At 49.1% G+C, this 26,596-nt stretch overlaps 2 protein-coding genes across 2 annotated transcripts in view; both read left to right on the forward strand.

Annotated features, from left to right (window-relative positions):
* Positions 1–5,311: 5,311 nt before the first annotated feature.
* TRIT1 (tRNA isopentenyltransferase 1) lies at positions 5,312–26,312 on the forward strand. The gene is made up of 11 exons (XM_082229510.1): positions 5,312–5,852; positions 11,273–11,412; positions 13,155–13,254; positions 15,120–15,274; positions 17,870–18,012; positions 18,475–18,586; positions 18,952–19,064; positions 19,631–19,708; positions 21,290–21,399; positions 23,767–23,893; positions 25,913–26,312. The coding sequence occupies exons 1-11, from the start codon at positions 5,502–5,504 to the stop codon at positions 26,080–26,082; spliced, it is 1,599 nt and encodes a 532-aa protein (XP_082085636.1). The 5' UTR covers positions 5,312–5,501; the 3' UTR covers positions 26,083–26,312.
* The window catches only part of HEYL (hes related family bHLH transcription factor with YRPW motif like), a 128,668-nt gene continuing 107,936 nt past the window's right edge, over positions 5,865–26,596 (forward strand). Inside the window, exon 1 of the mRNA XM_082229542.1 lies at positions 5,865–6,415. The gene's annotated coding sequence lies outside the window, so the exon portion shown is untranslated. The remainder of the gene's footprint in view (positions 6,416–26,596) is intronic.

Raw genomic sequence — 26,596 nt, forward strand, 5'->3', positions numbered from 1 at the left:
CTATCAGAGGCAGGCTCTTTCACGGAGAATCAGCTTGCACCTTTAGGAAGTTCATCCTTGTGTTTAGTCTATACAGTATTTCTCTACCAGTTCAGGTCCTATCATTGGAACCAACAGATGGTGACAATTTGTTTCTATATGACAGCCACCTTCACAGTTTTGAAAGGCTCTCCTGTCACATCTTTACTTCAGACTTCACCTACCCACTTTCTTCAACATTTCCTCACAGGACTGTCTCCAGGCCTCTCACCATCTTTGTTGATATTCTCTGGGCACATTTAACGTTGCCGATATCCTAAAATCATTGTGTCCAGACAGAAAGCAGAAGAGGTTGGCTAACCAGGTGACCCGGAATCATAGTCTTTAAATAGCTGTTCTTGCATAGAAAATAATGGTAAGATAAGAGGACTTTTACTTGAGGGGGTGTTTTTAAACAAGGCAAATGGGCCTAAGAACATTTGGGTTTTACTCATATCTCAACACAATGCATTAAGAAGCAAGTTTTCTTCCCCTCATTCTGAGAAGTTTTAGAACAAGCTGAACGGGTCGCACTTCTAGAACAGCAGCTATATCAGTGTGTTGTACTAAAGGAAAATCCTCTCTGCATATGTAATTTGAGAATGGACCTGTCTAGGATTGAGCACTCCAATCTGAGGTGCCAGGATGAAAGGGTCTTTGGGCTGTATCCCACTAAGTCCTCTGTAGAGTAAAGGTAAAGGGACCCCTGACCATTAGGTCCAGTCGTGACCGACTCTGGGGTTGCGGCGCTCATCTCGCTCTATGGGCCGAGGGAGCCGGCGTTTGTCCGCAGACAGCTTCCAGGTCATGTGGCCAGCATGACTAAGCCACTTCTGGCGAACCAGAGTAGCGCACGGAAACGCCGTTTACCTTCCCGCCGGAGTGGTACCTATTTATCTACTTGCACTTTGACATGCTTTCGAACTGCTAGGTGGGCAGGAGCAGGGACCGAGCAACGGGAGCTCACCCCGTCACAGGGATTCGAACCGCCGACCTTCTGATCGGCAAGTCCTAGGCTCTGTGGTTTAACCCACAGCGCCACCTGTGTCCCTCCTCTGTAGAGTAGATCCATTGAAATAAATGGATCTGAGTCATGTTCATTATCTTCAGTGACTCTACTCTGAGTAGGAGTAGCATTAACTACACCCCTTCATGCCTGGGTCATTAAACTACACCCCTGCCCTCTCCTGGCATTTGGCCCTCAATCCTGAGGGAAGGTGGCCCTCGGCATGAAAACATTGCCTGCCCTTGCAGTAGACGATGACTAAGCACTTTAGGAAAATCAAAGCATGAATCCTCCACAAGCAGATGGGAAAAGGTTTCTCTTTTATCGGGATTAAGGAGAGGCTGGGGCATGTCTGAGTCCCATTGCAAAATCAGGTATGTAGGTCAGGTGCCTCAGGACTTCAGTAGCTCTGTGGCTTCTAAAAATAGGCACCGCTGATGAAACAGACTTATTAATAAGTGCTTTACAATTCTGTTTGCTCTCAGTGTGAGGTAGATTACTGATATTCCCATTTTACAGATGGGGTATTGGGTAGGAGGTTGTGATTTACCTGAGCCTCCCAGTGGCAGAGCTGGAATTTGGATCAAGGTCCAAAACAAAATGAAATAATGTCTTATTAATGAAGACTGACAATTCATTTTTCAATGGCACAATAAATGTTCATGCTAATATGTTGCATAGTGACTACTAACAATAAATTATCTCAGTAGCATGAATTGCACCTTGGGACCTATGAAGTACAAAGTTAGGCTGGCCAACTGAACACTATGTTGCTGGCTCTGGTTAGCAGCTCATAAACTGAACATGCTGGGAACTGAACCTGAGACCTCCTGCATGTAAACCACATGTAGCACGGAGCAAAAGAACCTTAAACATCCAGCTTTCTCTTGTCATTCCATGGGCTTGTGTGGGTTTTCAGCTTGGGCAGATCATACCCTAATAGGAAGAAGAGAGCAACAGGATTCTCATGAAATGAACTCTCTTAAAGTGGAACTTTATTTGCAGGGTTTCTGCCTGCCTTTACATGCCAAAGTGGAGTACTTAAGGCTGTCAAACATGAAATAAAACCACCCCTCTACTCGTAACCAAAAACAGCATCATAATTCCAAAGGGAGGAAACTATAGATGGGTAGCCCTGTCGGATTCCTACCTAGCAGTCTTCACATGACAGCAGAACAGCATCCAGGGTGGTAGTGTTGGATGTTAGAAGAAAGAAGACACCTCTATGTGGCAGGGAGGGAGAAAATGGCTTTACATTAATCAGTCATTGGTAGGTGATCTAGCCAGGTGTTGGCCCTTCTGACTGGCAGCTTCCTAAGCTCTGGGGAAGAGGAAGGGTGGTGGTAAAAGTGTCAGATATGGTTAGACACTCACCACTGCCACCAGCTTTTTCACCTGCCTCTTGCTTGCTCTAACCCAGAAGGGATGTGCAAGCAAACAGGAGTGATGGTGAGGAAGAGGAGCTGCCAATACTTGCTCGCTCATTGATTCTGGCAAGCCAGCAAGCAGGTTAAAAGCATGTACGCGGCAGATACCACAATGGCGAGGGGTGGTGGAGGGATCCTTCCCAAGTGCCTTCCAAAACCTGGAGCCAGCACTGGGCACTGAAAGCTGGCTTATGCCAAGCTGGGCCATTGAGTTCAGTGTTGTCTACACAGTGGCCATCCAGATGTTTCAAGGATGTTGCGGATGGTTGATAAACTCTGGAAGGCTGCAGGCTTCCTAGCCTTGGTCAACACTGACTAGTAGCAATCTCCAGAGTTTCAGAAGGGACATTCTCAACCCTACCTGGAGATGGGATCTTCTGCATGCAAAACAGGTAGCCTACCACTGAGATATAATTCATTTTCTCAGTCCAGGTACCTTCCTAAAGTTTAACTGGACACACCAGTGAGGATTGAACCTGGGAACTTTTTGTGTGCCAAACCTATGCTCTACAAGGTAGTCTTTGAACCTCTTTTGTTTTGACTTCAAAGTGTAACCAGACCAGAAGCCCATTTTTAAAAATCTAGCACAGATCTTCCTTATAATACTACCCCAAACATACTGCATGTGTAGGCATATACACATAAACAAAGAAAGCCTGGTTCAAAGTCTTCCTCTAACATCTTGAATGATTTTTCAGAAAGCATTGTTACTTATTTTCAGACAGCAGTGTTATTTATTTTGGACACATGGGTGAGTAAAACTTCATGCATTTTTCATATCGCCTTGCATAAAGGGTGACGGGGAGGTGGGTTCGTGCCTGGGTTAGTAAATTATTGTGTCAGTTTGGCTGAGGCTGCTCTAATCCCATCTCTGCCAATGAGCTCTTCTGCTTTTGAAAAGGGATCCTTGCTCTCCCTCTGTTGCCATGGTAAGAGATGTGTGTTGCTAGGAGAAGAGCAGTCGCCTCCTCCCTCTGTTGTCATGGCAGAAAATCACAGAACCGCTTCTGTTACCCTGACGATAGCCTCCATCACCCTGGCAACTGTCTCCCTATCCTTTTTTTCTTCCTGACTCTGTTGCTACAGTAACAATTCCTTTTTCCCTGTCTTTGGTCACAAGTTCATCTCTTTATGCTTCTGCAGAGCTGCTGCTTCCCACCCAGTTACCAATGTTAGATCCCCCACCTTCCAATATGGTTGCTATGGTAATATTCCCTCCCTCAACCTTCATTTTCATCACCTTGCATGTGGCTATAATCCCCATCAGCCCTCATCATAGACAGATGTGATTAAAAAGAATCTTTTGCAGGGATGGGAAGCCTTTTTATCATTGATTTATTTGACTTACTGATATCTCACCTTTCCTCCAAGGAACTCAAGGTGGTATGCATGGTTTCTCCCAGTCCCCATTTTATCCTCACAACTAACCTGTGAGGTAGGTTAGGTTGAAAGTGATTGACTGTTCCAATATCACGCAACAAGCTTCATGGCTGAGTGGGGATCCAAACTCTGCCCCCCCCCCCCGGATCACAGTTCAAGACTCTTAACCACTATCAAGGTTTCCCAAACTTGAGTCTCCAGCTCTTTGGGCTACAATTCCTATCATCCATGACCACTGGAGTCTCCTTCTTTGGAGGTCTTTAAGCAGAGGCTTGACAACCATATGTCAGGAGTGCTCTGATGGTGTTTCCTGCTTGGCAGGGGGTTGGACTCGATGGCCCTTGTGGTCTCTTCCAACTCTATGATTCTATGGTCCTGCTAGCTAGGGATGATGGGTCTTGTAGTCCCCAAAACAGCTGGAGACCCAAGTTTGAGAAACCCTGCACATCAAAGCTGTGGCCCTCCAGATGTTTTTGGATGACAGCTCTCCTCATTCCTAGCTATTGACCATGTTGGCTGGGATTGATGGGACTTCAGTGACCCCCAGAGGGCCACAGGTTCCTCATCCCTGGCTTAGCATATTGTTATGAGCTTTTCATATCCACTCAAGTGCCAAAATGCTGGGAAATCACAGGTTTTAAAGGCCACAGCCTTAACAGGCACATTATTTAGACAATATTGGTAAGGTTCCCTATCTTGCGATTTGTTCCAGCTTCACCTCTGCATGCCTGTCCATGGCACAGTTGGACTGAGCCCAGATTTGCTTGTTCATCGGAACAGACAAATGGAGTCCATGCAACTGAAGCCATCGTTCAACAGGAGGTGCCATTCTATGTTACAAATAGCCAACTGGCAACCAATACCATCTGTAGACAATGATAAAGAGTTTAAGGGTGTCCTGAAGCTCACCCAGCCCACCCCCTGCTCAGAGCAGGATACTGTGGTCACAGTGAATCCTTCCTTTGCAAAGGGTGTTAGCTTCTCTCCCCCCCCCCCCCATTAATGCATCTGAGAGGAGAGCCGGTGTGGATTGATGGTTAGCGTGTCAGGCTAGGACTTGGGAGATCAGGGTTCAAATCCCCACTCAGCAGCCATGAGGCTCCTTGGGTGACCTTGGGGCAGTGGAACTATGTGCATCACCTTGAGCCTAAGTACATCAGAACAGCGGGCTGGATCAAGCCAAAGGCCAGCATCCTGTTCTCACAGAGCTCAATGGGAAGCCCGCAAGCAGGACCCAAGTACGAGAGCTCTCTTCACCCCCCAGCACCCTTGGCTTCATTTACTGCCTCCTCTGAGAAAAAGGTGGGATTTTAAAAATGCAATAAACAAGGATTTTGCAAACTTGTATCTCCAGCTGTTTTTGGACTGCAAGTCCTACCATCCTCACATAGCAGGGCCTGTGGTCAGGGATTATGGGAATTGTAGTCTTGAGACCCAAGTTGTGGAAATCTTGAAATAAACAGCCCGTTAGCCTCGACCACACAAGAAGACGCTTGTGCTGCTGCAGGCTATCAGAGAAGCGGCGCCCTGGACGCTGGGAATGTGCAGAGTATTATTATTATTTTTGCAAAAGAAGGGCCCGTTTTTGCTGCTTTACGGAGGGCGACGCACATGCGCGGCCCTCCAGATCTTCCGGCTCCCCTCGGCAGAACCAGCGGCGATGGCCACGGATGCTCTCTGCCCGCGCTGGGCCGGCTTGCCGCGAGGGAGGCGGGCACGGCAAAGGCACAGGCAGCAGCTGGTTGGGGCCCGGCAGGCGGGCGTCCCGGCCCCCTCGGCCGCGGCCCCGCCTCCTCGCGGCCTGCTTCTTCCTCCTCCGGCTACCGCAAAGCGGCCGAGGCCTTGCAGCGCATGGCGAGTTAGCCGCCCGCCTCGCTCGCCCGCCAGCCACAATGGCGTCAGCCGCGCGGCCGCTGCCCCTGGTGGTGATCCTGGGCGCAACGGGCACCGGCAAATCCCGCCTGGCGCTGCAGCTGGGCCGCCGCCTCGGCGGGGAGATCATCAGCGCCGACTCCATGCAGGTAAGGAGGGAGGCAGACAGGCAACAGAGGGAAGGAGACCCCGTCCCTGCCTGGTACTAATTGGGAGGCGAGGGGATCAGCAAGCGCGTGCAGAGCTCATTGCTCGCGACAGCCGGGCCAGCCCAGGGCCAACAAGAAGGAAGCGCCTCTGGTGGCAAGGGAAAAGGGGAGGCAGGGCTTAGCCTGGGAACCTCTTTTCTGCGCCAGGACTCAACCCTGGGTCAGCAGCATTGCGATCCTTGGATGAAGGGATGTTATGACAGATGGATAGATAGATAGATAGATAGATAGATAGATAGATTAGAATTTATCTATCTATCTGTCAGTCATGTACAGCGGTACCTCAGGTTACATACACTTCAGGTTACAGACTCCGCTAACCCAGAAATAGTGCTTCAGGTTAAGAACTTTGCTTCAGGATAAGAACAGAAATCATGCTCCGGCGGCGCAGCAGCAGCAGGAGGCCCCATTAGCTAAAGTGGTGCTTCAGGTTAAGAACAGTTTCAGGTTAAGAACGGACCTCCTGAACGAATTAAGTACTTAACCCGAGGTACCATTGTATAGTAATGGAGAGAGTGCTTCTGAGCATGCATGGAATGTGAAGGCCTGCACTGGCTCCTAATGCCAAGCATCACCTGCAGATTAAGTTGGGCTGAAGAGGTAAAGAGTTGTCATAGTAGGGAATTTGGGGCACTGGTGACCATTGTCCCCAGTATCACATGCCAACAGGGCACAAACCTGCCCAGGCTCTGAGATTTTTGCGGGAGGCCCTTCTTGTTTGGTGGGGAAAGATCCTTCTCAGTGGCTGCTCAGTGACTTTGAAACTGCCTTCCTACAAAAGTTAGACTAACTGTGTTGATTAAGAGCCACTTCCAATCAACCAGAGGTCTGGCACCTTCATTATACAGCTTCCAAAGGATGCTGAAGACACACCTCTTTACTCTGGCTTTTGACATACCAGCTGGTGAGGCTGTGGATTTGTGCAAGAGTGGACTAAGACAGTAAACTCTTCTTCAGTTCTTTGCAATTCCATAGTTTTGCCTTCTCCTTTTACATTTATGTCTGTCAATAATGGGGTCAGGGGGAAGGTTCTCCATCCCTACCTTGTACATGATGTCGTCTATAAGCTGGAGCATCTGGTAACATGATCAGGTGAAATTTGCATATCGGCAAACTTGAAAATGTCAAAGTTGATCTCTCTGCTAATTTATAATTTCCGTTAGACAGTTTTTGTCTAGTGAGATAGAGACTGTAACCATGAACCTTCTTCAGGCATTGCAGTTAGGGCAGAGTAAACATGGGGGGGGGGGAGTAAGGCTCAGCACACTAACTCTGCCCCGATCACTATTCTATTGTCTTCCAACTCCCTATGCTCTCATCTGCACACACACAAAAAAACCCCTCCATGACCCTTATACTCCCCCTGTGCCCGCCAAACTTGCTGTTGAGTTTTCTTTACAGGTGATGCAGAAAATGATAAAGAAAGTCCTCACTCCACACAAATAACAAAAACACAGTCACTATTGGTCAATTTTTAATGATGCTGGGGTTTTTAATGGCAAAAAATGGAAACTGGACACAAGGAAAAGGAAACATGACACATGTACACCTCTTGAAAAAAATTGGCTCATAGTTTGTTAGAAGAGGGTCATGCAATGGCAGAGAGGCAGGTGGTAGTGGAGGAGAAGCAAAGCCAGGATAGGTCAGGAAAGGTAAAGGTAAAGGGGCCCCTAACCATTAGGTCCAGTCGTGACCGACTCTGGGATTGCGGCGCTCATCTTGCTTTATTGGCCGAGGGAGCCGGCGTACAGCTTCCGAGTCATGTGGCCAGCATGACTAAGCCGCTTCTGGCGAACCAGAGCAGCGCACAGAAACGCCGTTTACCTTCCCACCGGAGCGGTACCTATTTATCTACTTGCACTTTGACGTGCTTTCGAACTGCTAGGTTGGCAGGAACAGGGACTGAGCAATGGGAGCTCACCCCGTCACAGGGATTCAAACCGCCGACCTTCTGATCGGCAAGTCCTAGGCTCTGTGGTTTAACCCAAAGAGAAGAGAGCTAAATCTGCTTTAAGTTTTCTTCCTCTGATTTACTTTGTTTTGTTCTGATAATGTGTTCACGTCCTGTAAATTGCAGAAACCATCCTGTGCGCTAGCCATATCTGCCCCATGCCCCGGGAGCCTCAAAGTTACGCAGCAGAGCACAAGCCTGCCCCACACAAAGGAGGCCTCATCCTGTTCTCAGCTCTGACACCCACATTATGAATGGACAGGCACCCTTTGCACATCATGTGCTTGGCTGGGTTTCCTGTGGAGGCTCCTTCTGACTTGCATTTTTCTCCGGGGACCTCTCAGAGCAGCCCTGGCAGATGCTGCCCGTTGTGCCCTGCCAGTGGCACCAGAGCCTTTTGTGCAAGGCCGGTATCAGGGACTATAGCACTAAAGAGATCTGTGTTGGTGAGAATGAATGCTGGGGCAAAGGCCTGTCGGTGGGACAATGGCGCTCTTTGGAAGAACTGCCTTGGTGGGTGTGGCAGAGAGCTGGCTGGCTTGTCCTTGCCAACTTCTCTTTCAGCCAGGGTAGATGGGGAGGGGAGGGGTCACGAACACGACAACAGTGATGAAACAGGAGCAGCTGTTCCCCAAAATCTTTTGTAACTTATCAATGAATCCCTTTCCCCTCCCCTGTTTTACTTGCCTAACATAAATTGCAAGCTCTACGAACACGATGGGGCTGCCCCAGTGCAGTGCCCAGTGCTCCATAACTGGGGGCTACTTAAATCTCATGCAGTTTCCTCCCTTCTGTCCCAGGGAGTCTCTTGTAGCTGAACTCATTCTTCTTCAGACTAAATTCTGGTTAACAACTGTGTTTTAGCTGATAAAAGGGGGGAGCTCAAAATGTACACAGAGTTGTGCCAATCTTGGACATAGTCTGGATCCAGAACGAGCATAATAAAACTGTCTCTTCAATAGAGATGGAAGGTTCTGTCAATGTTGGTCCTCTCAATTTCTCTTTATTCCAGTCATGAATTCAGTTCTCCACATTGCTGCAGCAATTTGTGAAAGTCTTGGGTATTTTAGTGTGGATTTCTTGGAATAAACACAAAACCTCCTAATGCAGTGCGTTTTTCCCCACGGATATATCCATTTTTATGCACTTTCCCCTAGTACATGCATGCACTACATGCATTTTTGTAAACATTCTTTAGTGAACTACATTGCAAAATTGGGATAAGAGCAAATTTTGATGGAGGGCTGCATTTTGGTTCTCGTGTTGTTTCGGAAAGTGAAAATTTGCTGGATTCAGCTTCAAATGCAAACTGAATGGCATTTATCCCCCACCCCCTACATCTCCAGCATCATTCCTCCCCCTCCCACATTGTCCTCTTATTGCTGATGTTTGGGAGCTCAAACTCCCGGCTGCCTTGGGCACGAAATGCCTACTGGCTTGCCCTGATGACATGCACAAAGAGCGGCTTAAAAGTAAGCTTGCCTTATTAGGTTCTATTATAAGGGCCTCTAATCTGCTGCGAGAATGTAAAGCCTTTTCCGAAAGGGGCTGTCTGGCCAGCCCTCTGAAGTGGCTCTCCCTTTCTTTGCTCTGCTGTGGCTGGCTGCCCAGAGGTGCCTTCCTGCTTGCCTTTGCCTTCCTCCGTTCCTCTCCCTGCTCACTGTACCTGTTTGATCACCACAGTGAGAGTGGGTAGGACACCAAGCTCTCTGACAGACCCTGACCCACAATGGCACTCCCAAGCTCAGATAAGCACAACTTAGTTGTGGTTCCTTAATGGTGAGGGGCTCTACATGCTCAGGATCGCCATGTTTGTGTTTGCTGTGTTCTGAGGCTTGCGACTATTTCTAGGGCACACCCTCAGACATTGTAGGGGAGAATACCAGGTCTCAGTTAATTGCACCAGAAAGAGATTGTGAAAACAATTGTGGGTTTGGGGTACCTGCCTGCTCTCTGTGTGGCTTGTGGCTCTGTCTGCAGACTCAACTCCAGATCGAACACAAGGGCCACATGCCTCTTTTTCTGGGTCTGCCCCACCAAGCACCCAAGCAGATGCTGTTTTCACATGGTCAGAGGGAGAAAAGGAGAGCTGTGTTGCCCGAACGGTGAACTTTGGGTCTTAAGCAGAGCAGGCTGACCCGGGCAAGCTGTGCTGTGTTGAAGCACTGGGTCATTAGGGCACATGTAAACTCATCGTGAGCAGCAGTGCCAACTCTTGCAGCTTGTGCTATGATTGTCTCCAGTGTTGGTGCATCCCCCACTTGTGATGTCAAGAGACCCCCGCAGACAAAGATTTGACAGAGGAAATGTGGCTTCAAGCATTTCATAGTTTCTAGTGAGTCAACCCTCCTACAGTACAGGATTCACAACAAAAGCATCCCTGACAGATGGCCATCCAACCCTCCAGTGAAGGATCGTCCACCAACTTCTGAGGGAGTCAGTTCCATTGCTGGACAGCGCTTACTGTCGGAAAGTTCTTAATGCTTAGGAAGGGATCTCCTTTCTTGTGATTTGAATCCGTGGGTTCAGGGCCTACCCTCTGGAGCAGCAGAAAACAAGCTTGGTTCTTTCTTCCTCTCTGGTTTCTCAGCCTGCAGAGCTTCCCTGCCTGCTTGCAAACAGCTCAGACCCCAGCCAGTGTGCCCCATGGCCAGCGATGAGGGGAGTTGGAGTCCAACAACATCTGGAGGGACCCAGGGGTTGCTCACCCCAGGATTAGACCATAGGTGATGATTTTTCTCTTGGCACTTCCTGCCACTTTGCCTTCCTTTCTTGCCACCCCAGGTGCCTCCGGACCGTTTTCCCCATTTTATGGCCCAGTGTCATCTTCTCTGACTGCCAGTAGCTCTCAAGGGTCTTGGGCATAAGAACACAAGAAGTTCCTGGCTGCTGGATCAAGGCAAAGGGAGCTCCTCTAGTCCAGCATCCTGTTTGCATGGTGGCCAGCTAGATGGGAAATTTAAAATTAAGAAAATGGGCAGGAGATTCCCCAGAATTGCTGAGCTTTTTTATAGAGCCTTTGGGGGGGGGCAGAGCAAATCACCCGTCCAATTGCCGTAGTGACAGCCAATCAACACCAGCCGTTGCCACAGCCACCAATAACAATCTCCAACTCGTGGCAGCAACCAATCCCACGTCCCCACAATGCACTTACCCATGTATATTTTGAACATGATTTTTGAATAAAAATAACATAGTCTTATACCCCGAAAAGTATGGTAATTAATTTCTTTAACTTACTAGTCACTTCTTTTTTCTTTTCTTTCCAAACAAAAGCAGCTTACAATAAGCAAGCAAACATATGCATTGAAACCAGTATAAAACAAAATGGGGGGATCTTATTTTATCTATAAAACTAAGCCCAAAGTGAGTGTGAAAGTCTGCCTGTCTCTTTATCTCCCTCTCTCAGGTGTATCAAGGCCTGGACATCATCACCAACAAAGCCTCTCCTCAGGAGCAGCGGCTGTGCAGGCATCACATGATCAGCTTTGTGGACCCCTTGGTCACCAACTACACCGTGATAGACTTCCGCAACAAGGCCACGGCCCTCATATCCTTTCACAGGGAGAGTGTCTTTCTGGGGTGTAGTACAGGACAGCGACTAGGCGGTATCATCTGCCTTTGAGCAGGCAAGCGGAATTGGGGAATGATGAGATGGTGAGGGGCTGATAATGGATGTAAGAGAATGAAAAGGAAAAAGCTGGAAAATACTCATTTCCAGCTGAGATGGGCAGCAAATAGTCTGTGCCCTTCCTGGTGGATTCTTGTTAGGATTCTGTGAATCAGGGAAGTCAGCAGAGGAGGCAGAAATGCCTTTGATGAACCATTTGTGGCCGGAAGCAGGATCTAGTAGGAAGGAGGTTGTAGAAAGATCTAACATCAGTATATACTGTCTGGTACAAATTGAAAAGTGAACTAAGTCACGCTAAGTCACCACTGACCTTGATCTTTTATAATGCAATACCAAGAGATCATGAGTCATGCTTTGTTTCTGGTCTAGACCAGCTGAGAAATTATGGAGAGAGAATGCCAAAATTACATGACCAGGAAGTTCTGGGAGATGAAATCTGCATATTCTAATACAAATAAAAAATAACACTAATTAAGAAACACTAATTAAGCACTTAAAAAAGAAGTTTGGAAAATGACAGAAGCATTTAATGCATGCCTTTAGTAGTAGAGGAATCTCAATCGGATGGCATGAAATATTATTAAATCTAGACCAGACTGACTTTAAATTTGAAGAAGGATGGCAAGAATGATTCAGTTACTAAGAAGGAATGGACCTGGTTATATAAGAAGAATGCAAAAAAAAAAAAAGTTATCTCAATCACATTGAAGGGAAATGCCCACGAAATGCCCTTCAGATGATATCCTGTACCTGGTTTCCTGAAGAAGTAGAGTTTACAAGACCATAATTGTGAAATATGGGAGCAGGTATTATACATGTATTTTGGACCTGCTCCAAGGTTAGAACTCTTTGGCAGGAAATATTGGAGATAACAGAGGAAATTAAGAGTATATAAAGTAAGCTAGGGTGGTCTGTTTGAAAGAAATAATGGATGGAAGTAGATTTAGAACTTACAGTAGCCGCCTTGACTGCAGTTAGATTGGTGATTTTCAAATAAATGGAAATCTGAGAGCACACAGTTGTGCTGTGCACTTCCAGCTTCAACTGCCTGTTGTTCTTGTCCCAGTCTTGCTGATGGTACAGACTCTGCTTTGCCTGCACTGTTCTGAATACCACTTGTTGGGAAAACACAGGAGGGGAGAGGGCTCTGGTGCTCAGGTCCTGCTTTGGGTACTTCCCATTGGGGCATCTGATTGGCCACCATGAGAGCAGGATACAGGGCTAGGTGGGCCATTGACCTGATCCCACAGGGCTCTTCTTATATTCTTAGGCCCATGCAAAAGCCCCATCATTTTTAGAGATGCAGAGGCTGGCACAAGGGTGCCAGCAAGTACCATGAGCAGCTGAGGACGACGAAGGCAGCTGCACTGAATGCGGGAAGAATAGAGAGGCTCACTGGCCTGTGTGATGAGGAGAGGGCTCAGGAGACAAAGTGTGACTTTAGTTGTCAGGAATCTGCCATGCTCTGTTGCAAGGAATGTTCAATGCCTGCAGCTCAGAGACACAGCGTAGCTCATAGCCTCTGCTCTCAGGGCGGCCCTTGAGGGCAAGGCAAATTGCCCAATTGTCCTCAGGGCTGCCTTTTTTCCTTGTTAAATGCAGCACTTGTTTTTTCTGGGGTTGTTCCTTGCCATTCTTGCTTGTAATCCTCAATGGCCTACATTGAAGACATCTTCGCTTGCAAGAAGATCCCCATTGTGGTTGGAGGGACCAACTATTACATCGAGTCCCTGCTCTGGAAGATTCTGATTGACACCAAGGTATCTGTGGCATCTTCTGCTGGCCCTGGGTTCAGGGGCTGATGCCACGCTCAGCAACAGCAGCGGGGGCTTTTTCAATAAGATGAGGGGTGTCGGAGAGTACGGATGGAAGTGTGCTCAGTAAAATTATCACTTTATAGAAGGGCTTCTGGTCCACTCTTGGGGCCTCGCTGAGCAGCACATTTGGGACTAGAGAGGATTTTCACCAAGTGTCCTTTTGCTCTCAGATATTTGGCTTACTTGCTTGAGCTATTTATTCCACAAGCACCTTCTTGCAGGGCATTCTGTCAGCAGCATGCTGTGGCCTCTTGATAGGAGTTTTGACCCTTTCAGTTTTACTTTCGTAACATGCCCCCAGGTCCTATAAAATCCGCAGTTACAGAATTATTTGCAAAATCTCTCCATTTTCTTGCAGAATTTTGTGACTGCAGAATATCAAAATACTGATACTGCAGTTTATTCTCCTCCAATGCAAGTTTTACCCCAGATTCTCCTATCTTAAAGAAGTGTTTTGTTCATTTGTTTGTGAGCCAATCAAATGTTCATTATTCGTTCAGCTGTTCATAATACTTTCTGATTGCTGATGTTAAGCTCCTTTGTGAGCCTGTTGCTCAACTTCTGTCACAAGAAGAGGATGCAAGCTTCCAAGTCGCATAGACATTTTTGACAGCTCCATGTATTTAGAGAGATTTGCAAGGCCATGAGTGGTATTCAGTTAAGTCCTACTCAAAGCAGACCCATTGGGGAAGGGCCATAACTCAGTGGTAGAGAATCTGCCTTGCAAGCAGAAGGTCCCCGGTTCAATCCTGAGCACCTCCAGTAGGGTTGGGAGAGAGTCCTGCCCGAAATCCTGGAGAACCACTGCCAGTCAGGGTAGTCGGTGCTGAGCTAGATGGACTAAAGGGCTGACTCAGTATAAGGCAGCGTCTTATGTTCCCAATGAAATTCATGTTGGGTGCAACTCAGCTTGCAGAAAGGTGTTTGCATGGTATTTAAACAGATAGAGCATGAGACCTCCAGATTCCCAGACTATCCCTGTACCTTTAACCTCTGTGTTGACCTCTCTGTCCTTTAAAGTTTAGACTGATAATCTTAGGTTGCATCCTGTTTACAACTTCCTCCTCCTGCTCACACTTCCTCTGGACCTTGAGGCATGAGGTCATCTTGGATGTATTTTCTGAGAACAAAGGAGCAAGTAGGGCTTATTTGTTTCTCCCTAGTTAGTTAGGAAAGAATTCTATAGTACTTCCTTGAATAAACTAAGCATTCTTTTTTCATACCAAGTCTCCTCCTGAATGCCTTTCAGTTATAAAGGTGTGCTCCAAGTAAGGGTTCATTTCACTCAAGTTAACTTCTGCTATTGCATGCTAACTCTATATGCTAACAATCAGCTTGAGTTAGTTGTGTCCGTTAACTTCACTGGGTCAGTCCTGAGTAGCACCAGTGCTTTCTTTCTGGGGGGACTCAGGGGTATGCATACCCCTAAACATTTTGTGAATCTAAGTTTGGTCTCATTGAGGGGCAGTATTTCAGTATGAGTAGGAAAATGAGAATACCCCTAAACATTTTTTTTTTGGGGGGGGGAGCACAGAAGGAGCAACCTTGGAAAGCATCCCATGCTGGTGAAATTCTCTCACCGCTGCAACTGGCTCTGGGGGCCCCTTTTGCCCAGCCATTGGCCCTTCAGCAGGACAGCCTGCTAATCCCTGAGGTGGGCGTAAGGAAGGGCCCTTTCCTTTTGGGTCAGCTGCCCCCTCCTGGCCCGCCTTGCCAAGAGTGGGAGGGCACCCCCTTGCAAGCTGCAGGTTACCTGGTTCTGTAGTGACGTTCAGAAGCTTTGGTGAACATGGTTTATAATCTTGCAGGAGGTGGCCAGGAGTTCAGGCTCCGCAGAGGGGACTATGGATCGGAAAATGGAGCTGGAGAAACTGGATGGCGAAGAGCTCCATCGCCGACTGAGCCAGGTGGACCCCAGAATGGCAGCCAAACTGCACCCCCATGATAAGCGCAAGATGGCCAGGTCTGTTTCTCCAGCTAGTAGCCACAGTTGCCAGGTAGACTTTGTTACCCCCTTCACCTGGTCACCTGTGGTCAGTGCAAAAGGGTGACTAACGGACACAGCTTTCTGTAAGAATGTAGCATCAGGAAAGGCCTGCTGGATGATACCCAAAGGTCCGTTTAGCATTCTGTTCCCCAAACTGGTCAGTCAAAGGCCTCTGGGAAGCCCTTGCCCTCCACTGATGCTTCCCCCCAGCTTCTCTTATTCCCAGGTACACTGCCTCTGAGCATGGAGGCTCTGTTTCCTTGTTGCTATTAATAGCCATTTTAATCACGTATCTTCTTCACTACGCCATGCAAGCCCGCAGCAATTATATGCTTTGTGTTAATCCCTTGGTGTCCGCAAAAAAACCAGAGTTGCACACTCTGCCTTACATGTCTCCTCTCCTTTACAGGCTCTGGGGTTGAGCCTAAGTGGGAATCCCAGCTCCGCTCTCCCTGCCTGCACAGCCGTGACCACAAAGCCAGCTGTGGGGTTCTGCACTCTTCCTGCCTGGCCTACAGCGAATGCTCTTTCTTTTTTTACAGTCAGTTCTTCCTTCCCCGGTTGCAGAGCCTCCTCCCTCCAGGGCTTCAAGCAGGCTGCCCTGGAGGTGAACTGCTTCCCCTCCCCTCCTGCCTTCTTGTTTCATGCACTGCAAAGCAGCCGCTGCACACACACACCCCTTCCCGCGCCCCCCTGCCAGCTGCTCTGCTCTTCTGCTGGTGTTGGCTGATGCTTTTCACTTCAGCAAGAGAGAAAGCCACCTTTCCGGCTAGACTGCGTGCCGCAGCTCTGTGGGAAATGGGGCAGCGACGAGCCTCTGCTTGCTGCCTTAGCCGGACCTGCCCTGCCCTGCCCTGCCTGGGAGCCAGGCAGAGAGACACCCACCCCGTTCACATGGATCAGGGGTGTGTCTGGGATGGGGCTGAGCCAGAGCCGTCCTGCATAGCCCCGGGACTTCTTGGCTGGCTGGCTGGTTGCTGGGGATGATTTTCTCCTGAGAATTTGGGAGAGTGGGGTGGAGCCGCCTTCCTCTTGCCTTACAAGCTGAGCACAGAATCAAGGACTGGGGCTGTTTTATGCATGAGGCCGGAGTGTCACTTCTTTGTTCCCAGTTCCTTTTTTATTACAACAGCCTGAGTAAGGAACGGAAGTTTACATGCATATCCCAAATGAGCCTTGAACTACCCTATGTTAGGGCTAGGCCACCCCCGGGAGACTGACCCCTGTGAGATGCCAGAGCACACACTCTCTCTGTCTTGTGCAATAGGCCACACTTTAGGATCAGGGAACGTGGGGAAGACGTTGCACCCTGTGCTCACCCCAAACATCACACACCCACAACACCCACCATCAGGAGGCTGTGCAGCCTGTCTTGTGAGCCATCCTGAGGTCTTCAGATGAAGGGCAGTATGTAATTTAATTATTACTATTAAAGGCAAGATGCTTCACTCATCTTCGTGTCTGGGCGCAGCACTTAGCTTTTTGCCCAGCTGGGAACTAGGAGCTAATATCAACGTCGACACAAATGCTGGGAATTTTCACCGTAGCCGTTAAAGGCATCTCTGGTGACTTCACAAAAAGCTGGCTGGCTGTTCTGCTCCCTACGTTGGGGGTGGGGGGAGGCAGCAGCATCCGGCTGATTGAGATATCATGTTGCTGGCCTCTGGCAGCAGTTTTTGTGTGGGCTCCTTGGGGCTTGTGTCACGTTGGACTGCCTTCCTTGGCGGTCTTGCTGTTCATGGTAATACCTGTTTTTTTATGTGAGTCCTGTTGCATGAACACTTGTCCACCAAGCTGCCTTCAGGGGTAGCAGTGTTCTCCATTGCTACAGCTCCAAAAGGCACCCCCCTGACTTGTGTACCGTGCTGCCTGTCTAAAAAGAAGGCAGTCATGTGAGCCCAGAAGGAGAATGGAGCTGAGCTGCTCCTCAGCTGAAAGGTGCTGCCTGCCCTTCTCCAGCAAAGGAGTTTGCATCTTTGAGAGAAGCGGTATGCATCCTAGGTGCCTTGTGGATTCCTGGGGCTCACAGTGGCCTGCTCAGCTAGCTTCCTTCTTCCCAGCGGTTGAGCACTTGATGCCCTCCAGATGTGGCTGGACTTCAGCTCCTGTCATCCCTGGCTAGCATGGTCACTGGTCAGAGCAGATGGAAGCTGCATGCCAGCAACATCTGCAAGGGCCTCAGGGTTCCCCCCTGGGCGCCCACATTAAGCCAGCAGGTGGAAAATTTGTGCCCCCCCCCCGGCTGTTGCTGCCTGCAGTTCCCATCATCCCTGTTCAGTGGCCATGCTGGCTGGGGCTGATGGGAGTTGGAGTCCCACAACCCGCAAAGACCTGCAGGTTTCCCTTCCTAGCAGTTGTCAGGATTGGCTGTGGCCAACAGGAAAGGAATGCTCTAAAGATAGATTTTTGCACCTCACTTGTGTCAGAGGGATGGGGGGGGGGAATCTCTGCCTCATGGCAGTCCTGTCTAAGTCAGCCATGCCTGTCCCCCACCAGGCATGAAGTTTGAAGGAGGGAGGCCAAATGCTCTTCTGCCCACTCAACCTGCCTGCCTGTCTTTTTCGCCTGCAGGAGTTTGCAAGTGTTTGAAAAAACGGGCATCCCCCACAGCGAGCTACTGCAGCAGCAGCAGCAGGAAGAAGGGGGAGGGCCGCTGAGCGGCCCCCTGAAGTACCCCAACCCTTGCATCCTCTGGCTACATGCAGAGCAGGCAGGTAAAAAAGAGGGAGGGACTAAAGGCCACAGCCCATTGACTGAGTATTTCTTCCTGCTTTGCCTACACCTGTCCTGCACCCCCTGGGCAGTGGTGAAAATGTTGCTTTTCTGATCCTTTCACAAGGCCCACTTAATCTGCATGCAAAATGTGAATATTCCAGGCTTTTGCATAGTACGTTTTTTAAAAAAAAATTACCTAGTCCATTTCAGGGGTTGGAGAGGTGGGCCAATTCCCCAGCCCCCAGTAAATTCCAAACCAACCAGATTATTCCAGAGAACGAATGGAGGAAATAGCAATGCTGCTTCCCTCTCACCCTCTGAGATCAGGTGGATGATGTGGCCTGGTGCCATGTGTGACCTGATTTTGCCTGTGGCATCCAGAGCGACATTTCCCAACCTGTTCCATGGGGTGGGGCGTGCCTTTGCGTGGCTGCATCCTTAACCTTCTGGGTGCTTATCAGTTCTAGAAGAACGGCTGGACCAGCGGGTGGATGCAATGCTGGAGGCTGGGCTGCTGGGAGAGCTCCGGAACTTCCACCAGCGATATAACCAGGAGAGGGTAGATGAGAACAGGTGAGTTTCTTCCCATCTCCCCCCACAGCCTGTCTTGCCACTTCCTGTCCTGGCATTCATCCACCCAGGATGGGGATAGAGGTCAGAGGCTGGGACTCTGTGTGGTTGCAGGATGCTGGGGGGTGGGGGGGAGTGGAGTGGCAGAGAGCACCAAGCACCCATGCAGTGGTTTTCTTCTTCTGAAGTGCTGCGACTTGATCTGAAATGCACCCTGTGCATGGCTCATAATGGCTGGAATAGGTGTGCCTGTCCCCTGACGGACTGGCCAGCCTGGATCTCAGCCCCCAGTGCACAGAGGGGCTTGTGGTGTTTTGCAGTTGGAGAACAGGCTGACCTGCCTGCTTTCCCCCCTTCCTCTGCCTCAGCCAGGATTATCAGCACGGCATTTTCCAGTCCATCGGCTTCAAGGAATTCCACCAGTTCCTGATTGCAGAGGGCAAGTGCTCAGAGGAGATGAGCCAGCAGCTCCTGAACCAAGGTGGGGACCGGGCTGGCAGGAAAGGGGCCGCTTTTGCTGCAGGGAAGGGATGGGCAATGTTTTTCAACATTTGGCCAGCGAGTTTTGGGTTTCACGGCCATACATTTTGGATTTATGTATTGCAGATGGAACAAACGTTCCTCTGCTTTTGAAAACCCTACTTTGCATCTGTAGGGAACTGTTTTATACCAGGTCAGACCCTTGGCCCATCTAGGTCAGTGTAGCTAACACAGAGAAAAAATCAGAGAAGAATAATTGAACCTCTAGAAAAGCATTCCCAGCAGCTGTGTGGCATGGGCAAGATTCTTTGAGGCAAGTGGCTGGCAGCTGGGCTGGTGTGAAGCTAGTTTTAATTTTCAGTGTAAACGCTGCCTTGCAGTTTCAGACTCTTTGTGAGAGGGTGGTTCTTTTGGTGTTTTCTCCTCCCCAGTCTTGCTGAGAAGGATCTGTCCTTTGCCCCCTTGGGGCATCAGTTCTTGCAGTATGTGAGCACGTCCCCTTTCCCAGGCTTGCTCCCTGCCCAGGGTCCTTGCCCTCTGTGACCTCTCCTCTGTTTATGATTTTAGGAATCCAGGCCCTGAAGATAGTGACCAAAAGGTATGCCCGGAAGCAGAACAAATGGGTCCGGAACCGCTTCCTGAGACGTAAGTCCTTCTTTCCTACCTCCATTCTCTCCCGCCGTTTTGCTCTCTGCCGGCTGTCCTCCCCTCCCTCTATTTCCTATTTCTGCCTCCTTGAAGTCTTTGCATTTCCCCCTCTTCTCTTGGGTCTTCATTGGGGCCAATGCTCACCCAGATTCCTCCGCCCTCACCTCAAAAACTGCCAGTGCTCAGTTTTGTGAAAATCTTCTGTTCCTTTGAGCATGTGCAGAGTGCCTTTTCCTTAAAGTGATGTAGCCCTCACCCACAACCTACTCAAGAGGGTGTGGCTTTCCTTTCTGATTCCAGCCCCACCTTTGATCTAATCCACTTCCCTGTCTCTCCCTATGCAGGCTGGGCCTGAGGCCATACCTAGGCCCGTGAATTGTAAGCAGAGTATGAATTGTGAAGCAACTTGCTCCCTGTCAGTCACCGGCCAGGCAGAGAGAGAGAAATGTGTTGGGATCCTATGCAGACATCCCACACACACACACTGTGTCCCCCTGCCATTGAATCATCCTGGAGTGAAATACGGGGGGGGGGGGGGGGCGGGAGAGAGAGACAGCTGCCCTTCCTGATCCGATTGGCTCCTTCCTGGCTAGCTGCACAGCCTCCTCTGGCTGGGAGCCAACCGGACTTCCCTCCCTTTGCTCCAGGCTTGGAGGAGAGCCAAGATTGACAGCTGGGAGCCGAGCACTTGTTGAAAGGTTCTTGGGAGTTTTGCGAGGCAGGGTGAGGGGGGCAGGGGTGGGGAGGAGCCCTCAAGAAACCCAAGAAGGGAGGAGGAACAAGAAGAGGCTTTGGGTCGATGGCCCAGTCTTTTCCCGGCACAGGTGCAGCGCTGCCCACGCTCCCTCTCCAGCCAAAAAGCCGACAGGTGCTCCCTGGGCTGGTGGTTTTTGTGGTCAGGGCATTAAGAGGCATCACCTGCTTAGGTTTTGGCACTAGGGAAGCCTTTTGTCTCATCTGGTGCCACTGAGCTTGCCCAGCCAGCTGGCAGTTGGACCTCAGAAGGGCAGGAGCTGGAGGGGGGAAACCAGGAGGAGTTTTTGGCTGGAGGCATCCTGTAGGAGGTGGAGGTAGGAAGTGGGGAGTGGGGTGGGCTGCCACACCCCTGGATTTCTCAGGCGGGGATTTGAGACTGCACGCCCCATGGTACGAATTTGATGCAGGATGTGGAATGCCTACAGCAGAAGTTGTTTTGAAAAGAACACGTTACTAGATCTCATGGAAGAAGGCACAATGGTTTGCACCTTTCTTTAAATTGGGGTGCTGGGGGATCCTTTTCTTTTCTGGGCAACATTCCAAGGGCCAGACTTCAGTGGTGGGTGGGGCCCTTGGTACCCATGTGGTGGTTTCCCCCCTTCCAAAAGATGCTTGACCACTCTCCTTTCTTTGAGCTTATGAAGGTCCCTTAAAGGAATAATGTGAAGTTGTCCTCTCTGTTGCTCAGCCTTCTGCTTTTATGCCAGGCGGGCTGGGAGCAAATGGTCCTCTGCCAGACTGGCAAATGTGGTGAGCAGGCTGCTGACCCTCACTGCTGCCTTCCCTCCCCCCCCCCCCCATTTCTTACCTTGGTCTCTCTAGGGCCTGGCCCAAACGTGCCCCCTGTTTATGGCTTGGAAGTCTCGGATCTCTCTCAGTGGGAGGAGAAAGTGCTGGAACCTGCCGTGCAGATCGTGGAGAGCTTTGTCCAGGTACCTGTTAGGCAGGGGAGCTAGAAGCAGCATATAAAAAAGTGGAGGACCCATTTTCAAATCAACAGAGACTCAATGCTAGGAAAGTGGAAGCCACCTTTATGCTGAGTCAGCTCCCTGGTTTCTGTAGCCTAGTCTTGTCTGCTCTGACTGGCAGTTGCACTCTAAGGCCAAAGGACGCGAGAGGTGCCTTTTTGCAGGACCTTGCCTGACCCAAACTCTGGGGAAGCCATCTCTTAAGAGTGGGGCTTGGAGCTCTGTGGAGAACCTCCATGCAGCTGAGGAGGACCTGCAGGAACCCACAGAAGCCTCAAGGCAGCCAGAAGTGCCTCATCTCATGATTATGGTTCAGTTTACATGGCAGGGAGTTGGGCTAGATGACCTGTTGGGTGCCTTGCAAATCTACAATTCTGAGTTACAGTGAACTGCAGCTGCCATTTCAATGCCCAGTTTGGAGAGAGCCTTTGGGAATTCTTTGCAATCTGTTTTTTTGCCTCCTGAATCATTTGGTGTCATCCACAGAGTTGGCCACCTCACCCCTCACCCCTAACTCTATAGATCATTAATGAAGAAATTAAAGAGCCCAAACCCCCTTGGAGGGACCTCACCTCTCCTACCTCTTTGAGAACTGCCCATTTATTCTTATTCTCTGCTGCCTATGTTTTAACCATGGACAGATCTAGTAAAGGGGCTGTCCTCTTACCTCATGCAAACTGCTAAGTTTTCTCAGGAGCCTTTGCTGAGGTGTTTTTCATTCTGTCCATGGAGGGGGCTGCATGTGCTGATGTGGACAGACCCAAGTGCTCTCCCCTCCAAATGTCCCCTTGCTGCTGCTGAAAACCTTATTTCTGCTAAGCAAAGAAAGAAAATAACTAGCTGCTGACATTCTGTCTGGCTTCCTCCTTCACCTATACAGTATGGACTTTTCCAGGCTGAGAACCTGCAGATGCATCCTAGATGAGCTCTGATTGTATTTTTTTTAATCACCCCAAGTGTTCTGCAGAGATTTGACCTTTTTGACCTTCCGTTTCAACTTCCTTTTTACCAGTTCTCTCATTTTCAAGAAGTTTCCTCTTTTGTGACTGTGGCAATCGTCCACTTCCACTTTATGCTGACTTTGGTAGCACTCTGGCTACTGTTTCCATTCAGTTCAACAGCATGTCTCGCACAAGGTCCCGGGTGCTGGGTTCAATTCCTAGTGGCACTTCTAGAGACCCCTGTCTGAAATCCTGAAGAGCGACTGCCAGTCTAGACGATTTTGAGCTGGTTGACCAATCGTCAGACTCTGCATAAGGCAGTTTATTATGTGACTTGAAACATGCATTTGCCCATTTTATGTGAGGGTACATAAATTTGCAAATAAATTGAAAGCAGTTGTGCAGGGGTTGTCACACCTTAATGTGACCAAGAAATACCATTCAGGCTGGGGCTGCAGGGAGGCAGTGCAGAGAGCAGCCAGCTTCTGGCTCCGTTCTGTTCTATGGGGAAAATAAACAGGCTACAGGCAAAAGATAGGATTACCAGGGGCAGGCATCACCCCTTGGCCCTGGGTTACCCACAGGGACTGCACAGAGCATGTGTGCAATGTAGCCTTCACCAAGCTGGTGCCTTCGGGTTGTTTTCCACTGCAGCTTTCATCAGCCCCAGACAGCGCTGGAAGTTGTAGTCTGAAACATCTGGAAGGCACCAGGTTGGCAAAAGAAACCTGTGGCATCTTGAGTTCCTTCAGGGGTTCCTCTCTCGCTCTCTCTCCACACATATCCAGCCTGGTATTTTGCTGAAGAAGAGAGTGAGGCCTCTTGAGCTCCTGCAGAGTCCAGTTTAGTTCACATGTAATGAGTGCCATTGACCATCTCTTCCCATATCTGGGACTGAGTTGTGGGGAAGCTTCACAGGGTGAGAAGAGGCCTGGCTTGCTTAAGTTCTGAGGCCAGGGGGCCGCTTGCCTTTTAAGGAAGGGAGGGGCAGCCCCTCTGTCACCCTTTTCTTTTGCTGGACCATTCTTCTAAGCCAGTGGTTCCCAAAGTAGATGGCACCACCTCCTGGGGGGTTGTGGGATTCCCTAGACAGGGTGCTAAGAGGCAAGGGGTGTAAATGACTATTAGGCTTTGAAAAGCTAGTATCACGGGACCAAGTCCATTAATTCTGTTAAATTAATTAAACTAAATGCTTTTGATTCGGTTTTGAACAAATGCACCATTAAATGGTTCCTGTTTTGTATTTTACCATGTGGTTTCCTTCCTTTAGTGGGTCGTACTAACCACTATTCTGAGCAATGCTTTTTAAAGGGCAGGGTAGGGGGCAGCTGGGGATGAGTCTGAGGGGATGGTTGGCAACCACTGGTCCAAAATGTCATTTCCTCGCAAGGGGCGGCAGCCACCGGCCAAGCCCATCACGATGGCAGACGAGGCAGGGGAAGCCCAGGAGGGCAAGCGGAGGCGGCACATGTGTGAGCTGTGCAGCAGAGTCATCATCGGGGACAGAGAGTGGAAAGGTAAAGGATTGCACTTGCAGGAGGTTTTGGGTGGGGGGAGGTGGAAATCGTGGCCGGGGGATGGGGTGGGAATGGGAAGGGAGCAAAAGGAACAAAGCTCTCCCAGTTCCCTGGAACAAAGCCCTGCTCCCCGCCCCCTGCCCCCAAAATTTCCTCAACCTCTTCCTGCCTGCCAGAGTGATCAGCTCCTGGAGGGCTGTTTACAGCATTCTTATAAAAGGAGCCAATTTACAAGGGGGTGGGGAGAATCATAAACCCTTCCAGGAGCCGCCATCTGTCATTTTATCCTCCTCTCCCATCTCCCCCTCGCCCCCCAAACTTTCCACTACTGTAGCTGTAAAAGCAGTTGCCTCCTTGGGCAAAGGGATCTTGAACCCAGCAATCGCATGCAAGGCAGGAGTGATCTGCTTCTGTATTAAATGTGGGGTGCGGGGAGAGAAATTAGCATTTCTTCAGGGAGAAGCTACTTCCACCTGCTTAGAACAGCAGGAAGCTGACCATTGAAGGTGAAAGGGATGCGCTTGGATTTTCTTGTCTGAGCTTGGCCTTCTCCAGGCGTTTTGGACTACGACTCCCATCAGCCTCAGCCAGCGGGGCTATGTGATAATGGGTCTGATGGGAGTGGTAGTCTAAAACATCTGGAAGGCTGTCTATAATTCAGTCCTTTATGAATGCAGCGGGAAGAGTTTAAAGGTTTTTTTTAGTGCAGCAGAAACAAAAAAGCCAAAGGCTTGTTTTGCAGGTAACGTCTGAAAGATTTATTTTTAAATGGGAGTCTGTTGTGGTCTTCACATGCATCCAACTGGCCTGGTAGTGATATGATGGCATCTATCACTTCAAATCATGGTTCTCTTAAAGAACCCTATTTTTAGAAAGATTTAAATATATGTATATACACACATACCTCCCTACAAGAAGAAAACTGGCTCATGGGATGAGAACTGGCTGTGTTAGAACATTTCTACCTTTATTTGCAGGGATCATTTCCAAAAGTGAAAACCATCTGGAAATGTCCTCCCCACCTGCTGTTTTACAATTCCCTCTACCAGCCCAGGAGTCTAGTACCTTATTTCCATGCCTCTTCATAGGCCAGCCTAGAGCTGATAAACCCTGAGGCCAGGCATAGGCAAACTCGGCCCTCCAGATGTTTTGGGACTACAACTCCCATCACCCCTAGTTAATAGGACCAGTGGTCAGGAACGATGGGAATTGTAGTCTCAAAGCATCTGGAGGGCTGAGTTTGCCTATGCCTGCCTGAGGCAGTAGGTGGAAGTGGTGGAATCCTGGCATTTACTGTATCAGATTGCCAGATTGAGTATGCAATGCTGTCCTTAATGGCCCCTTGTTTTTACTAGATGCTTATTACATGATGGAATATTACTTGGAACATTTTTTTTTTTTTAAAGGCAGCCTCTGCAGTCTGAAGTGACTCTCTCAAGAATCACCTAACTCTCCAGGTAGAGAATGCCATTCTTGAATGCTGCCCCATGTTAAAACAAAAACAAAAAACTTTCCTGCAAGTAAAGACAGACTAGGACCCCAGGCCTCTTTGTTCTGTGTCAGTTTCCTTCTTGCAAGGGGTTTTGTGTTTTTGTGTGTGTGTGTTTTAGGTTGGAGAGCATTCAAAAATATGATTCCTGCAGTGGGACTGTTAGCTCAGAATTCCTCTGTTATCTCAGACCTACCTGTGGCAGATGTGTAGACCAGGCCAAAATCGTGATTGACCTTTACTGTACAGTGCCCAGTATATCCACACAATCATAGATTTAGAATAGAATTGAAATATAGGATGGAACTTCTGGTTAGCACTTTGCTTGGAGGATTTGGATAAGAGACTCTCAGACCACACCGATTTCTCTGTAGTTTCCACCCTGAAAGGTACAAAACACATTCAGTGTGCGGAACGAGTGTGTGTTTATAATAAACAGTATTGTATTCTTATTTTTGCAATCTTATATAAAAGCAGCACTGTTCATGGTTTTGTTTCCAAAATGATCTCCTGTTAACCTGTGTTGGCAGAGCACATAAAATCCAAAGGCCACCGTTTCCACCAGAAGCAGCAGCAACAGCAGCAGCGACACCTGACCTCAGATCCCCTTTCCACAAAGCGCCATGAAGAAAGTGCCGTGACTGGTGGGAACGAGAGAGAGGAGGAGAAGGACGGGAGTGTGGAAGCCCGTGAAATGTAGACTCCCATCTTTGGGAGGAGGTTGTTGGTAGGAACGCTGGCCTGGGAGGCAGGATCCTACTCTCACCAAGGATCTCTCATCTAAAAAATGCCGAATCACCTTTCTCCAGAGATGGACAGTTCCATTTTATGCAAATAATCGAGTTGATCCAGGCATGAATGCCAGCGTGCTGCTCTACCTCCTGACTATTTTTTTTAAAAAGATAAAGGCTATATTTTTAAACATTCCAATACAGTGACTTTTTATTATTGGACCAGTGTGTCTGCAAAGATCCACTGAGCATCCTCTTGGGGAATAGAGGAGGAAGACATGGGAGGAAACTGTCTGCTGCAAAACATCCCCGAGCGTTTTAAGCTGCTTCACCTTCTCAGATTTTGTTCCATCTGTTTTTAACAGGGAAATGTCACCATAAGGGAAGGTTCCCCAGTAATTTGGGGGTTGCTGCTAACCTGTTCTCCCTCCAGATGTAGCTTGACTCCAGCACCCGGTTTTTCTGGGCCATGTGGCCTGCATG

Source organism: Podarcis vaucheri (genome assembly GCF_965113315.1).
Source record: "Podarcis vaucheri genome assembly, chromosome: 7".
Taxonomy (NCBI): Eukaryota; Metazoa; Chordata; class Lepidosauria; order Squamata; family Lacertidae; genus Podarcis; species Podarcis vaucheri.

What these genes read in the sequence shown, in the direction of transcription:
- TRIT1 (XM_082229510.1), top strand. Translation starts at nt 5,502, where the DNA reads ATGCTCTCTGCCCGCGCTGGGCCGGCTTGCCGCGAGGGAGGCGGGCAC. An exon ending in GAGAGGGTAGATGAGAACAG is followed by an intron (nt 18,587 to 18,951) that starts GTGAGTTTCTTC and finishes CCTCTGCCTCAG; the next exon opens with CCAGGATTATCAGCACGGCA. An exon ending in CCGGAACCGCTTCCTGAGAC is followed by an intron (nt 19,709 to 21,289) that starts GTAAGTCCTTCT and finishes TGGTCTCTCTAG; the next exon opens with GGCCTGGCCCAAACGTGCCC.